This window comes from Sinohyriopsis cumingii, chromosome 14, assembly GCF_028554795.1.
Source record: "Sinohyriopsis cumingii isolate HCF-2022 chromosome 14, ASM2855479v2, whole genome shotgun sequence".
In the NCBI taxonomy this organism is placed as follows: Eukaryota; Metazoa; Mollusca; class Bivalvia; order Unionida; family Unionidae; genus Sinohyriopsis; species Sinohyriopsis cumingii.
The window spans coordinates 91275288-91287680 of record NC_142974.1 but is presented as its reverse complement, the minus strand read 5'-3'; the positions used below and the strand labels follow the sequence as shown (position 1 = coordinate 91287680).

The 12393-nt window shown below is 33.6% G+C and overlaps 1 protein-coding gene across 4 annotated transcripts in view; it reads right to left on the bottom strand.

Moving 5' to 3' along the window:
• LOC149784376 (elongation factor 1-delta-like) overlaps positions 1–12393 on the bottom strand; it is a 45061-nt gene that overhangs the window by 17619 nt on the left and 15049 nt on the right. For 3 of the 4 annotated variants that reach the window (XM_089932431.1, XM_089932432.1, XM_089932433.1), the window contains one exon: positions 696–786. In XM_089932431.1, the coding sequence (XP_089788557.1) occupies positions 696–786 (91 nt within the window). Of the gene's footprint in view, positions 1–695; positions 787–3844; positions 3863–12393 lie in introns of all 4 variants that reach the window. The other variant, XM_089932430.1, reaches the window with a different exon arrangement.

Here is a 12393-nt window from a genome sequence, read left to right as displayed (position 1 = left end):
GTCTAACAAATGCAATGGCACTAGGTAAAGTTCTCTGGTTTAAAGGACCTCTGTGCCTGAACATTTGGTTAACTTCAGTCCAGTCTTTTCTGAAAAGCTTCATTTTCTCTGTTTTTAGCAATACAGAAATATTTAATGGCAGATAAGCAAACAAGCTTGAAAGGTTTTATTTATTCCAGGGTGCTGTCTGACATAAATGGTCTGCATCAATGACAACTCATTCATAACCATGTCTTTCAACAGCTTTTAAATGTTATATTAATCATAACATTTTGCATTCCCTTAATCGGACTCTATTTTTGGGGGTTAACCGTTACCATTTAAATTTTTCCCAACTAAATGATAAATTTTTCTTTATTATACAACTAATGTTGGGTCTGTCTCCTTAAATAGACAAAGTACCATATGTACTCACTTATAAGTAGAGTCCAACTGCAAACTGCACTGACCCTTTTCTTATGATGCATAATGCACTAGCGGATCAGGGTCTTCATTGTTTTTTCCACTGATTACTCACCACATAATGCATAAGCTCAGGTCTGCCTGCACATTATATGTTGGCAGATCAGCGTCTGTGCAGTTTGCTGTTGGACTTAACATAAAACCTAGCATGCATATATATATATATATATATATATATATATATATATATATATATATATATATATATGGTATGATTCTCCTTGTTGGCTTACTTTTTTTCATTTCTTTGTTCTCCTTCTCCAGGGATTCTATCCTCTTTACTACTGTTGGATCCATTGCCCCACCTGTTGAATCACAAGGCCCCTGCAACCAAGCACACATTAACATTACATTAATTTAGTGAGGCAAAACTTCACTATTTTCACATCAAATTATTCCTGGAAATACAAACACTGACATGTTAAGAACCCAAATTCACTTGTATAAAAAGATTATTTCCCACAATTTATTTTGTCACCCTTCTAAACACCAGCTGTAAGTAAGTACTATGTAAAACAAGTCTGCTCTCTTTCAGGCACTAAATGGCTTCATATGCCTAACTAAAAAGGAATTTTTTTTATATTGAAGAGACATCCATACTTTATCATAATCATAAAGCGTTTCCATCATTATGTACAGTGGTGTCCAGAATGTATTATTTTATTTCACATGCATAACGTGATGATTACAGACTTCTTTTTATCTATGATAACTGTCAATTTTACTGTACCAATTATAAACAGTATTTCTAAGTCTTAAGAATTTTAAAATTTAACAATACAAGGTCTGGTTAAGTATAATAAAGTCCATAAAATATGTAATTCACAAGAGTGCGCCACATCCACATGGAGTTACCTCCAGTCTATATTTGATCAATACTGAGCAACATAACATTGTCTATGTTATGAGCAAGCTGAACACAAGTCAAATTATCCCACAATACTTTGTCCAGATCAAAGGAAGAAAACAAAATATAAACAAGAACAAAGGAAGTTTTCTGAATACTTTCAAGTTACCGAATTTGACAAATTGAAAATTTACCAAAGTTAAGTTCTACATGATTTTAACAAAGGATCAGCGATCTCCAATTTATATACCAAGATAGCATTAAATTATATGCAAATGATGTAAAGCTTTACTTGCCAAGCTAATACGTTTCCTTGTCCAGGTTGTTTTGACTGATCAAGCTTAATGGTACATCAACACATGAAAGACTAGTGCCAACATAATGCATACATGCCAACCCCTGGCGAGGAGAAAGTGCAATCCAAGTGAACAAAAAGAGTAGTCCGAGCAGAAAAAGAGTAATCCACATCCACACATAACATGATAAAAATTCAATGAGCATATGTACCAAATGAATATGAATACATGAATTACACAATACAGCATTCCAGTCTAGGGCAGCTTCACGCCTCTTGCAGGCTGTGTGGAAAAGATTTTAATATTGGTCATGGTGGTAAAACAAAGAAATGTTGAATTAGCATGTCCACAATCTAGTTCTGCTGTAAAAAAGTTACCGTAGCACTGGAGTTAGTAAAAGAAGCTCATTCAACGTTTCTGTTTTCATGTATTCATCTATGAATAAGTTTTTCATCTTTTCCTAATCCATCTGTGAAATTATTTGAAAAATATCTTTGCTCTAACACATGCATTGGCTATAATAAATCTGACTTGACTTTTAGCGCCAAATACCTAGAGACTGGTTCTGTACCAGATCTGAATTAGAATAAAAAAAATCTGTGAGCAAAGATTAAAAGTTATAAAACCAGTCTGTTCTCTCCTAGCTAAGCCATACAGCTGCTATGAATAGAAACTGAGGTCAAAAGTTGAAAGTAGAACCCAGCATGTTTCTTGGAAATAGGGCAGCTGCTATAAATAGAACATAGAAAAAGTGCATGCAAGTCTACGGACAAGCGTACTCTTATGTTGTAGTTACATAGAGGCCATCTTTTCTAGAATATGGTCTGTGGAATTAATGGGGTGTTAATAAAAATGAGAAAACAATTATTCATTGTTTTGGTGGGTGATATACTGAAAACGTGTAATCTGAATATATTTACGCATAAGACGTAATTTGGTGAAAAAGCGTAAGGGTTGGCATGTATGCATAACGATATTAAAGTGCTTTGCTCACAGACACACCACAATAGTCAACTTGGTCTAGTCTGGCAGAATTTGAACCCACAACCCAATGATTTAGCATCTGGCATGCAATAATCAAAGCACTTGGACTCTTGTCCAATTTAGTCTGGACACTGAATTTTTTCAATACCTTACTCTTCAGGGGGCAAAGAAACCTATTCAAACATGAGTGTTTGAAACACGTACAATTATACTTATTAGATCAATATCATTCGCATAGAAAACTACTTTCTCCTGTGCAAATATTAACTTGCATAAAAATAATCTTTTCAACATGAACATCACAATTCAACTTGCTCTATTCACACAAAACCATGCCTTACTGAAACTCCACCTAAAGATCAAGTTACCCACTCAGTGTATATGGTGTTTACAGATAGGCACATGCAATGGATACATTTGCCTGCAACATCAATGCTAAACAATTATCTTTCCATATATGCATGTCATGAATGATGTATAATTGAGATTTTAACAAGCACATATTATTATTATTATTATTATTATTATTAATGTTCGTTTCTTAAATCGATTTCACTGAGAGACATCTAACTTCTGTGATTTCTAATACAAATCAAAATAATGGCAAAACAAAATAAAGTAACTTCATGCATACTTTCTACTACAAATTAAAATGACAAATTATGGTCCTGTGCAATGATATGAATGAGACCTCTGCACCAGGACATACACACACATATCTCTGACCTCTGCACAAAGACATACATAGATATCTCTATGAATGAGACCTTTGCACATGGACATGCATAGACATATCCATGAATGAGACCTTTGCACATGGACATGCATAGAGATATCTATGAATGAGACCTTTGCACACGGACATGCAAAGACATCTCTATGAATGAGACCTTTGCACATGGACATGCACAGATATATGGATGAGACCTTGGCACAAGGAGACACATATATCTCTGAATAAGACCTTTTGCACAATGACATCTATAAATTAGACCCCTGCATAAGGACTTGCACAGATATATCAATGGATATATGGATGAGACATTTGAACACTGACATGCATATACATATCTATGAATGAGACCTTTGCACATGGAAATGCACAGACATTGGTACATGAGGGAATACATGTGCTTTAGACATGGCCAGTATTACATACTGAAATTCAGTTCAAGCCATGCAAATACACACACATGATCCAATGACATGCTACAAATACTTGTAAGCTAAGAAAAATCACAAAAATATTACCTACATTTGGGTAGTTCCATATCTGAGAAGCGTGTTAAAAGTGGAAAGATCTATTAAAACGATAGTGGTCTGAAGGAAATGATATTCAGCCAGTCAAAAACTTTTTTCTTCAGGAATCCACAAGAAAGCCACTTCTTCTGTCCTTATTTTCTTTCTAATTATGGAGTACAGATACCATCACAGACATTCTGGAGAAACTCCTCATACCAAATTTGGTAACAAAACTTTTCTTTTGTTGGAGTTAACAAGGGTTTTGGAAATTTCTGACAAATTGTCAGAGAATGACTAACTTTGTAATTTATGTGAAATATTGATCCAATAATGATCAAATACACAAGGAATATTTAAATTTGGTGACGTCATCAAAATTCACCTAGTTCCCATGATACCTGTAAACGCAGTACAAAATTCACTGTCATAGCCTTTTGACCCTGACCCTGACAGAAGGTATTTTTTACATATATCCATATAACTGATTTCAAGCAAGTCCTTTCGTATTAATCTTATCGGTCTCTCATGCCATTACAGCTATACACCCTGTGTCATGACCCTCTACCTGAGTTCTCATGATCAACTCATTAACTGGAATGCAACAAAAACATGAAGTTTGGTAACAATTCACCACTGTACGCACAAGTCCCTGTTTTTCATAAGCTCTATTAATTTTAAAAAAAGCAAGCAATCACTAATGTGACCACAAGGTCAATTAGGTCTGCTTTTTAAACTCCTTCACAAAAGCAAAGACATGTTTACAGTAACATATACTTGACTTTTTAACCTTAAAATTGGCAAGTCTATTTACTCCAAGTGAAAGGTTCAACAAAGTCTGGACCTAGTATATGAGGTACAGCTGATTATTCAAGTCAAACTGACCTTGACCTTTCACATTTTGACCCTAAAATCAAGTCTTTTTCCTTATGCCAAATGCTAGCTTTTCGGAAAGTCTGCTCCAGGTATGTGATAAAAACTTTCAAGTGTCACCATTTTCATTTAGGACAAGGCAGACCATAAGATAAATGTGTTATACAATTTTAACACAATCCTCTATGTAGTTTAGCAGTGATTACTAACTCAATCGAATGGATGGACATAACAAAGACAATAAGCTCTCTATAGTCTATGACTTTTAATAATAATTAAAAGAGATATGTAATGTTTACAATAACAATACTTAGAGATGAAATGGTCACAAATAAGCAAGTTTTTTTCTAAGCTGTGAATGCTATATAAACATTGGGTGGGGTATTTCAGTTATTTTTTTACCACGTAGATGTTGCAAAGTTCAAATATATAATCTTCACATGGAACAGGACTGTTAAAACTACTGTTTCACAAACACATACTTTTCTCTGTCTACAGGTAATATATCATCCCCAGTTCCAAATAACAATTTCAAAGTAGACAGTTTAAGTATTATGCACCTTTACTGGGTAAAACAGACTCAAATAAAAGAAGTAGGCATTCCTGCCAATCAAGAACATAATTTGTATGTTTTCAATCTATCATAAATGGGTTGAGTAAAGATGTAAAATAAACACTCCTTAATGTAGACAATGACAGCCATTTTTCTACATGCTGCCAATATGTCATCAGAATCCAATATGTAACATTCTCACAGAAAATGTTTACAAAATTTGTAACTGTCTCCAAAATTCTATCCCTGCAATATTTTTTAACTGTATCATGAACCACATAAACAAATGTACTGTCCTTGCTAAGTTAGTCAGAAACATGTGAGACTGGCAGTAAATTTTATCCAATTTTCACGACATATCATTTGTTTTCCAAAAGTCACATCCAGACATGGTGATACAATTTTGGATAATTTTATGAATTAAATTTTTCTGAGGATCTCAGCATGTTTCTGAATGAGCACAGTTCTAATGTCGGTCATTTTAATGAAAATGACCACACCCTTAATGAACAAATGACATTATCATGGCAATTAGCACGACACCCTCATTGTGGGCACAATAAAACTTGTGAATGTTCTTGCAATCTGTGTGCAAATTTTAGATTTTAAATTTACTGTATGTAGGATCAATCAAATAGAATATATAAATGTTTTCTCTCTATAGTTAATTTTGAATGACATAAAAACGCCAGCTTTGTCTGGTGTACTATTTCAGGAACATTCAGACATTTTTCGCAGATTTTATGACATAAATTCTGTACAAAATAAGAAAGTATTTGTCAATCAAATATTAAATCAAGGGTATAAGCTGTGTCTAATTCCAAAATAGCTTTGTTGGTCATACACAGGATGCCTTAATTTACAAGAAACACTGCTCAGGCTTTATGGCACTAATTTATGTTGTTGTCAGAGATATATATTGCTAAATGGGATTAATTTATGTTATCAGGGATATATAGTGCTAAATGAGACTGATTTATGTTGCCAGGGATATATAGTGCTAAATGAGACTGAATTATGTTATCAGGGATATATAGTGCTAAATGAGACTGAATAATGTTGTTATCAGGGATATATAGTGCTAAATGGGATTGATTTATGTTGTTATCATGGATATATAGTGCTAAATGGGACTGATTTATGTTGTTGTCAGGGATATATAGTGCAAAATGGGACTGATTTATTTATGTTATCAGGGATATATAATGCTAAATGAGACTGATTTATGTTGTTATCAGGGATATATAGTGCTAAATGGGACTGAATTATGTTGTTATCAGGGATATATAGTGCTAAATGAGACTGATTTATGTTGTTATCAGGGATATATAGTGCTAAATGAGACTGAATTATGTTCTTATTGGGGTTATAGGGGGCTGAATTATGTTGTTATCAGGGATATATAGTGCTAAATGGGACTGATTTATTTATGTTATCATGGATATATAGTGCTAAATGAGACTGAATTATGTTGTTATCAGGGACATATAGTGCTAAATGAGACTGATTTATGTGTTATCAGGGACATATAGTGCTAAATGTGACTGAATAATGTTCTTATTGGGGTTATATGGGGCTGAATTATATTGTTATCAGGGACATACAGCACTAAATGAGACTGAATTATGTTCTTATTGGGGTTATAGGGGGCTGAATTATGTTATCAGGGACATATAGTGCTAAATGGGACTGATTTATTTATGTTATCATGGATATATAGTACTAAATGAGACTGATTTATGTTGTTATCTGGGATATATAGTGCTAAATGAGACTGAATTATGTTATCAGGGATATATAGTGCTAAATGAGACTGATTTATGTGTTATCAGGGACATATAGTGCTAAATGTGACTGAATAATGTTCTTATTGGGGTTATATGGGGTTGATTTATGTTGTTATCAGGGATATATAGTGCTAAATGAGACTGAATGTTATCTGGGATATATAGTGCTAAATGGGATTGATTTATTTTGTTATCAGGGATATATAGTGCTAAATGAGACTGATTTATGTTGTTATCAGGGATATATAGTGCTAAATGGGACTGAATTATGTTGTTATCAGGGCTATATAGTGCTAAATGAGACTGATTTATGTTGTTATCAGGGATATATAGTGCTAAATGAGACTGATTTATGTTGTTGTCAGGGATATAAAGTGCTAAATGAGACTGATTTATGTTGTTATCAGGGATATATAGTGCTAAATGGGACTGATTTCTTTATGTTATCAGGGATATATAGTGCTAAATGAGACTGATTTATGTTGTTATCAGGGATATATAGTGCTAAATGGGACTGAATTATGTTGTTATCAGGGATATATAGTGCTAAATTAGACTGATTTATGTTATCAGGGATATATAGTGCTAAATGGGACTGATTTATGTGTTATCATGGATATACAGTGCTAAATGGGACTGATTTATGTTGTTATCAGGGTTATATAGTGCTAAATGGGACTGATTTATGTTGTTATCAGGGATATATAGTGCTAAATGGGACTGATTTATGTTGTTATCAGGGATATATAGTGCTAAATGGGACTGAAGAATGTTCTTATTGGGGTTATATGGGGCTGAATTATGTTGTTATCAGGGATATACAGCGCTAAATGGGATTGATTTATTTATGTTATCAGGGATATATAGTGCTAAATGGGACTGATTTATGTTGTTATCAGGGATATATATGGTTATACGGAACTGATTCATGTTGTTATCAGGGCTAGATCAGGCTATATGGGACTGATTTATGTTGTTTTCAGGGCTATAAAAGGATATATGGGACTGATTTATATTGTTTTCAGGGCTATAAAAGGATATATGGGTCTGAGTTATGTTGTTATCAGGGCTATATAAGGATATATGGGACTGATTTATGTTGTTTTTAGGGCTAAATGGACTGACTTATGTTGTTATTAAGGCTATATGGAGCTGATGAATATTATCTGGGCTATATTGGCAAATGGATAAACATGCTCAGTGATAACAACCCTGACATAATTCTAATACCAAAAAAAAAAACATTCCAGTAAGTCAACTGCAAAAGAAATTTACTAAAATACATCATACCTCAAGTCCGAGTTGTATGCTTATGATATTAATTATCCATTTGTGCTAAACCTCAGGTGAATGTGAAATGTTAGCATTACACTGAACATAGTCATAACACCACAAAAAATTAACAGATGCTTAGAAAGTAATGCAATACAGATATAAGCAGAATCCACTTCAATTAATTTATTTTCATTTCATTCAAATGACTTGGAACCCAAATACAGTCAACCTGTCAACAGCATCCACCCATGATAAATGGCAAAACTGGCTGGTGTACAATGGTGACCTCTAATCACACGTTCACCTTTCAAAATTGTTTTTTAATCAAATACCAAGCATCAATTATTATTATTATTAACATATATGCACTATTAAGCAAATAATAAAATACAAATATATGTTCTCTTCCAAACAAGATTACACTCACCTTAATCCGTCCAATAAGTTAAATCATCAATGACTTCAAATCATTACTAAATTTGTTTTGTGCACCATCATAAAATAATTTCACTACTCACATACAGCTTACAAATGACTGAAAAAAAGAATGCTGGTTCAATCTTGTGCAAGCTTCACCTGTGAACAGCTGTTCACATTTCAAAAATAATATCTGGATAAGCCAGTTACTTAACTCAGATTAAATGACAGCTCGCTTATGCAAAAATTCTGTGATGAATCTGAAAAAACAATATGTAGCTTTTGTTGTGACCCTTAAACCAAAACATCACTAACCTTTCCAGACAAGTTTTTAATAATGAATGACCCCTGAAACTAATGAAAAGGGAAGTAACTCTATATCTTCTCAAGACATATTTTGTCTTTAAGGATAGCGTTTATTCAAATGCAAACAGATATCAAACTATACCTGTCACACGGGCACATTTCTGATAAGAAAACCTGACAACTTTTCAAAACCATCCAGTAAAAGAAATGCTGCAACCCTCTATCTTAATGATAAAAACTGCCTCACTTCTGAATTTGACACCTTTTAGATACGCCATCAGCTGGAATGGATTTACAAGTACAAGCAAGATAAATGTTGGCACACTGAGTCACATAGACAGAGCAGTCACAGTGACAACTTAAGGCAGGGAGAAACTATTGATTGGTTATGAAAGACTGTCCTCTGACCACACATGATTATGACTGCTTATGAAAAACCTGGCCTCTGACCACACATGTTATGATTGGTTATAAAAGACCTGGCCTCTGACCACACATGGTTATGATTGGTTATGAAAGACCTCACCTCTAACCACACATGGCAGGTGACAGTTATATACAGGGCATTTGAAAAGGAAGTTTGCCATGGGGAAATTAGAATGGCCATTGTGAACAGGTGGCTGCTAAAAAAAAGGTGACAGAACAGGTTTGACTGTAATTAATTTATTTTTATTCTAATTAAGAGATCTGAAACCCAAGTATACAATAGAGAAATGGAATAGAGGATAAGCATTTAGGTCAAGAAGAAAACAATAATCATGTCAATTTCTGAGGAAGGATCAACTCCTTATGGAAAACCTATGACCTACTTGCCCTAATGCTCCAAAAGCTAGAGATATAACAAATATCTATTTTTTATTTTAGTACTGACCCCAGGGTTTGTGTTGTGTAAAATGCAGGAGAACTGAACAGCTCTCCTGGTAGTGTTGAGAAGAGTTATTCACTCTCCTCAAATATTTGTATTCATAAGCACAAAGGAACAGTGATAGCTGTTAACGTCAATGCTAGCTAAGCAAAACTGCATGTTCAAAATATAAACACTGGTTTGATATGATGTCACCAAATTGTTAGGAATAATAATGTTTCATCATTAAACTAAATTAATGTTTTAAAGACTTTCCTGCACTAAAATATTTAACTGGCAAACTTGTAAATATATCACTATTTGTTAAAGGCAAAGGCCATGAAATCTAGGTACAAAAATTGAGAAGTTCTCTCAGAAAACATCTGAAAATCTTTGTTTTGAACAATAAAATTGGGGAGAATAATGTATCATTCTCTTGGAAGCAATTTAAGGAGTGCAACGCCATCCAAGAGTGATCATGCTCTTCAAAACACAAACCCTGACTGTCCACACCCAAAAAAAGCCCTAACCACCGCTGCTGCATTCAGGATTCAAAATCTCACTCATCATCTATTTACATTACTGAAACATTATATCAAATACGATCACCCATTATTAAAGTTGGAGAAAAGGTTACATACAAAAGTCCATATTACCTATAAAATTGTGACCTCTTACCCACAACTCTTCCCTCCCAAATTATCCAGGGAATTGTCTCAAAGATACAAACTCTTTGATGCAACTTACAAACATACAAAATATACCCAATGAAGCTTGCATAACAAGGAAAACAGCAATGGACAGCGAGAAGACACACAGATGATAATTGGCCATCATGATATGGCCATAAAAATTATGAATGTCACAAGACTTAATCGACCATCATTATAAAATTAATTATTTCATGCATTTGATAGAATGACATGATACACAAAAATAACATTTCTCATCTAAGAAGCATCAAAGCAAATACAGAAAGATCACAAAGGTAAAGCTCTAACTGAAAGCATGCATATTGGTAAGGCAGAATAAAAACTGTCAAATCCAAGATGTCAGAACAATCCAAACATCAATATAAAAACTGTTTTTCTGCATTATTCTGTTTAGATTTCTCCTACTAATGATAATACATGTACCTAGAATTTCATCATAACTACATCCCATGAATTTCATCATAACTACATCCCATGAATTTTCATCTCAATCAATGACAAAATGAAACAAATTCAGACATTTAAAATACTGTCTTGCTTCACCTAGGAAAAGCATGAAGGTGATAAGAGTCCCTCAAACGGACTAAGACGAAGGTGATAATAATCCCTCAAACGGACTAAGACAAAGGTGATAAAGAGTCCCTCAAATGGACTAAGGCGAATATGATAAGAATCCCTCAAACGGACTAAAACGAAAGTGATGAGTCCCTCAAACAGACTAAGATGTTCTACTAGGCAAGAAGTATTTCCAAGAATTCAAGACCATTTCTTCCTTTTAACTGCTAAGGGCTGAAACCATCTTCAATGATGAAAATATTTTCATGGTATCTGCTATGGTAACACAGATTGGCACCATTTTCATTTAGTACCAAGAAGACCTCATTGGAAGTTTTGGTGAAAACCCTTTGTCAATACGATCATCAATTTATGAATGGTAAGAACAAGAGTTTCATATTTTGGCTGCAATACTGCATTAATGATTGGCACTATTTTCATTTAGGACCAACTAGATTATCATAAGAGATCTAATGGTGATGTTGGTATAATGGGATCAGTATAGAATAGTTAAACTTTTCGAGATGACCACTGGCTATAATAAAGATCTACAACATTATTTAGGACCACCGTAAAAAAACTCTTCTGATGTCAAAATGACTTTCCTTTTCAGAGACTTTACTGGATATAAGATGCACAACATTTCCATTTAGGACAAACCAGATATCATTAAGTCTTCTGGTGAAAACAAAACGTCTCCTTATTTAAAATATCAATCAAATGTTCTTTTATGCTCAAATGGAATTCCTTTTTTTAGTCTTGTGTATTGTTTGCCACACACGTGGCTGGTGAGTAAATAAATAACATTTTGCTTAGTATAATGACCTCTTTTTGATGAATATATGATTGTAGTAAATGAATCTAGTATTTTAGATTTATCCATTGTCATGCAAAAGCCTCTTTTCTCATAAACATGGATGAGATTAGATGCACACTTCTCCAAGTCTGACTCTATTTTCATTCATTGACTGTAAAGGCCTAATTTCTATGGTAGTAGAAATAATAATAAAGATACCAATGTTTATCTGTAGCTTTACAAGCTATTTTCATTCATTGACTGCAAAGGCCTAATTTCTATGGTGGTAGAAATAATAATAAAGATACCAATGTTTATCTGTAGCTTTACAGTATGAAAAAACTTTTTTAAAGAATATTACAGTTACTGTTTAAGTTAAATTATTCTGCCCTAACGACAATCCTATTTTGTTTACTTAAGCTAGAATTAAATTTTAGTGGTACTAT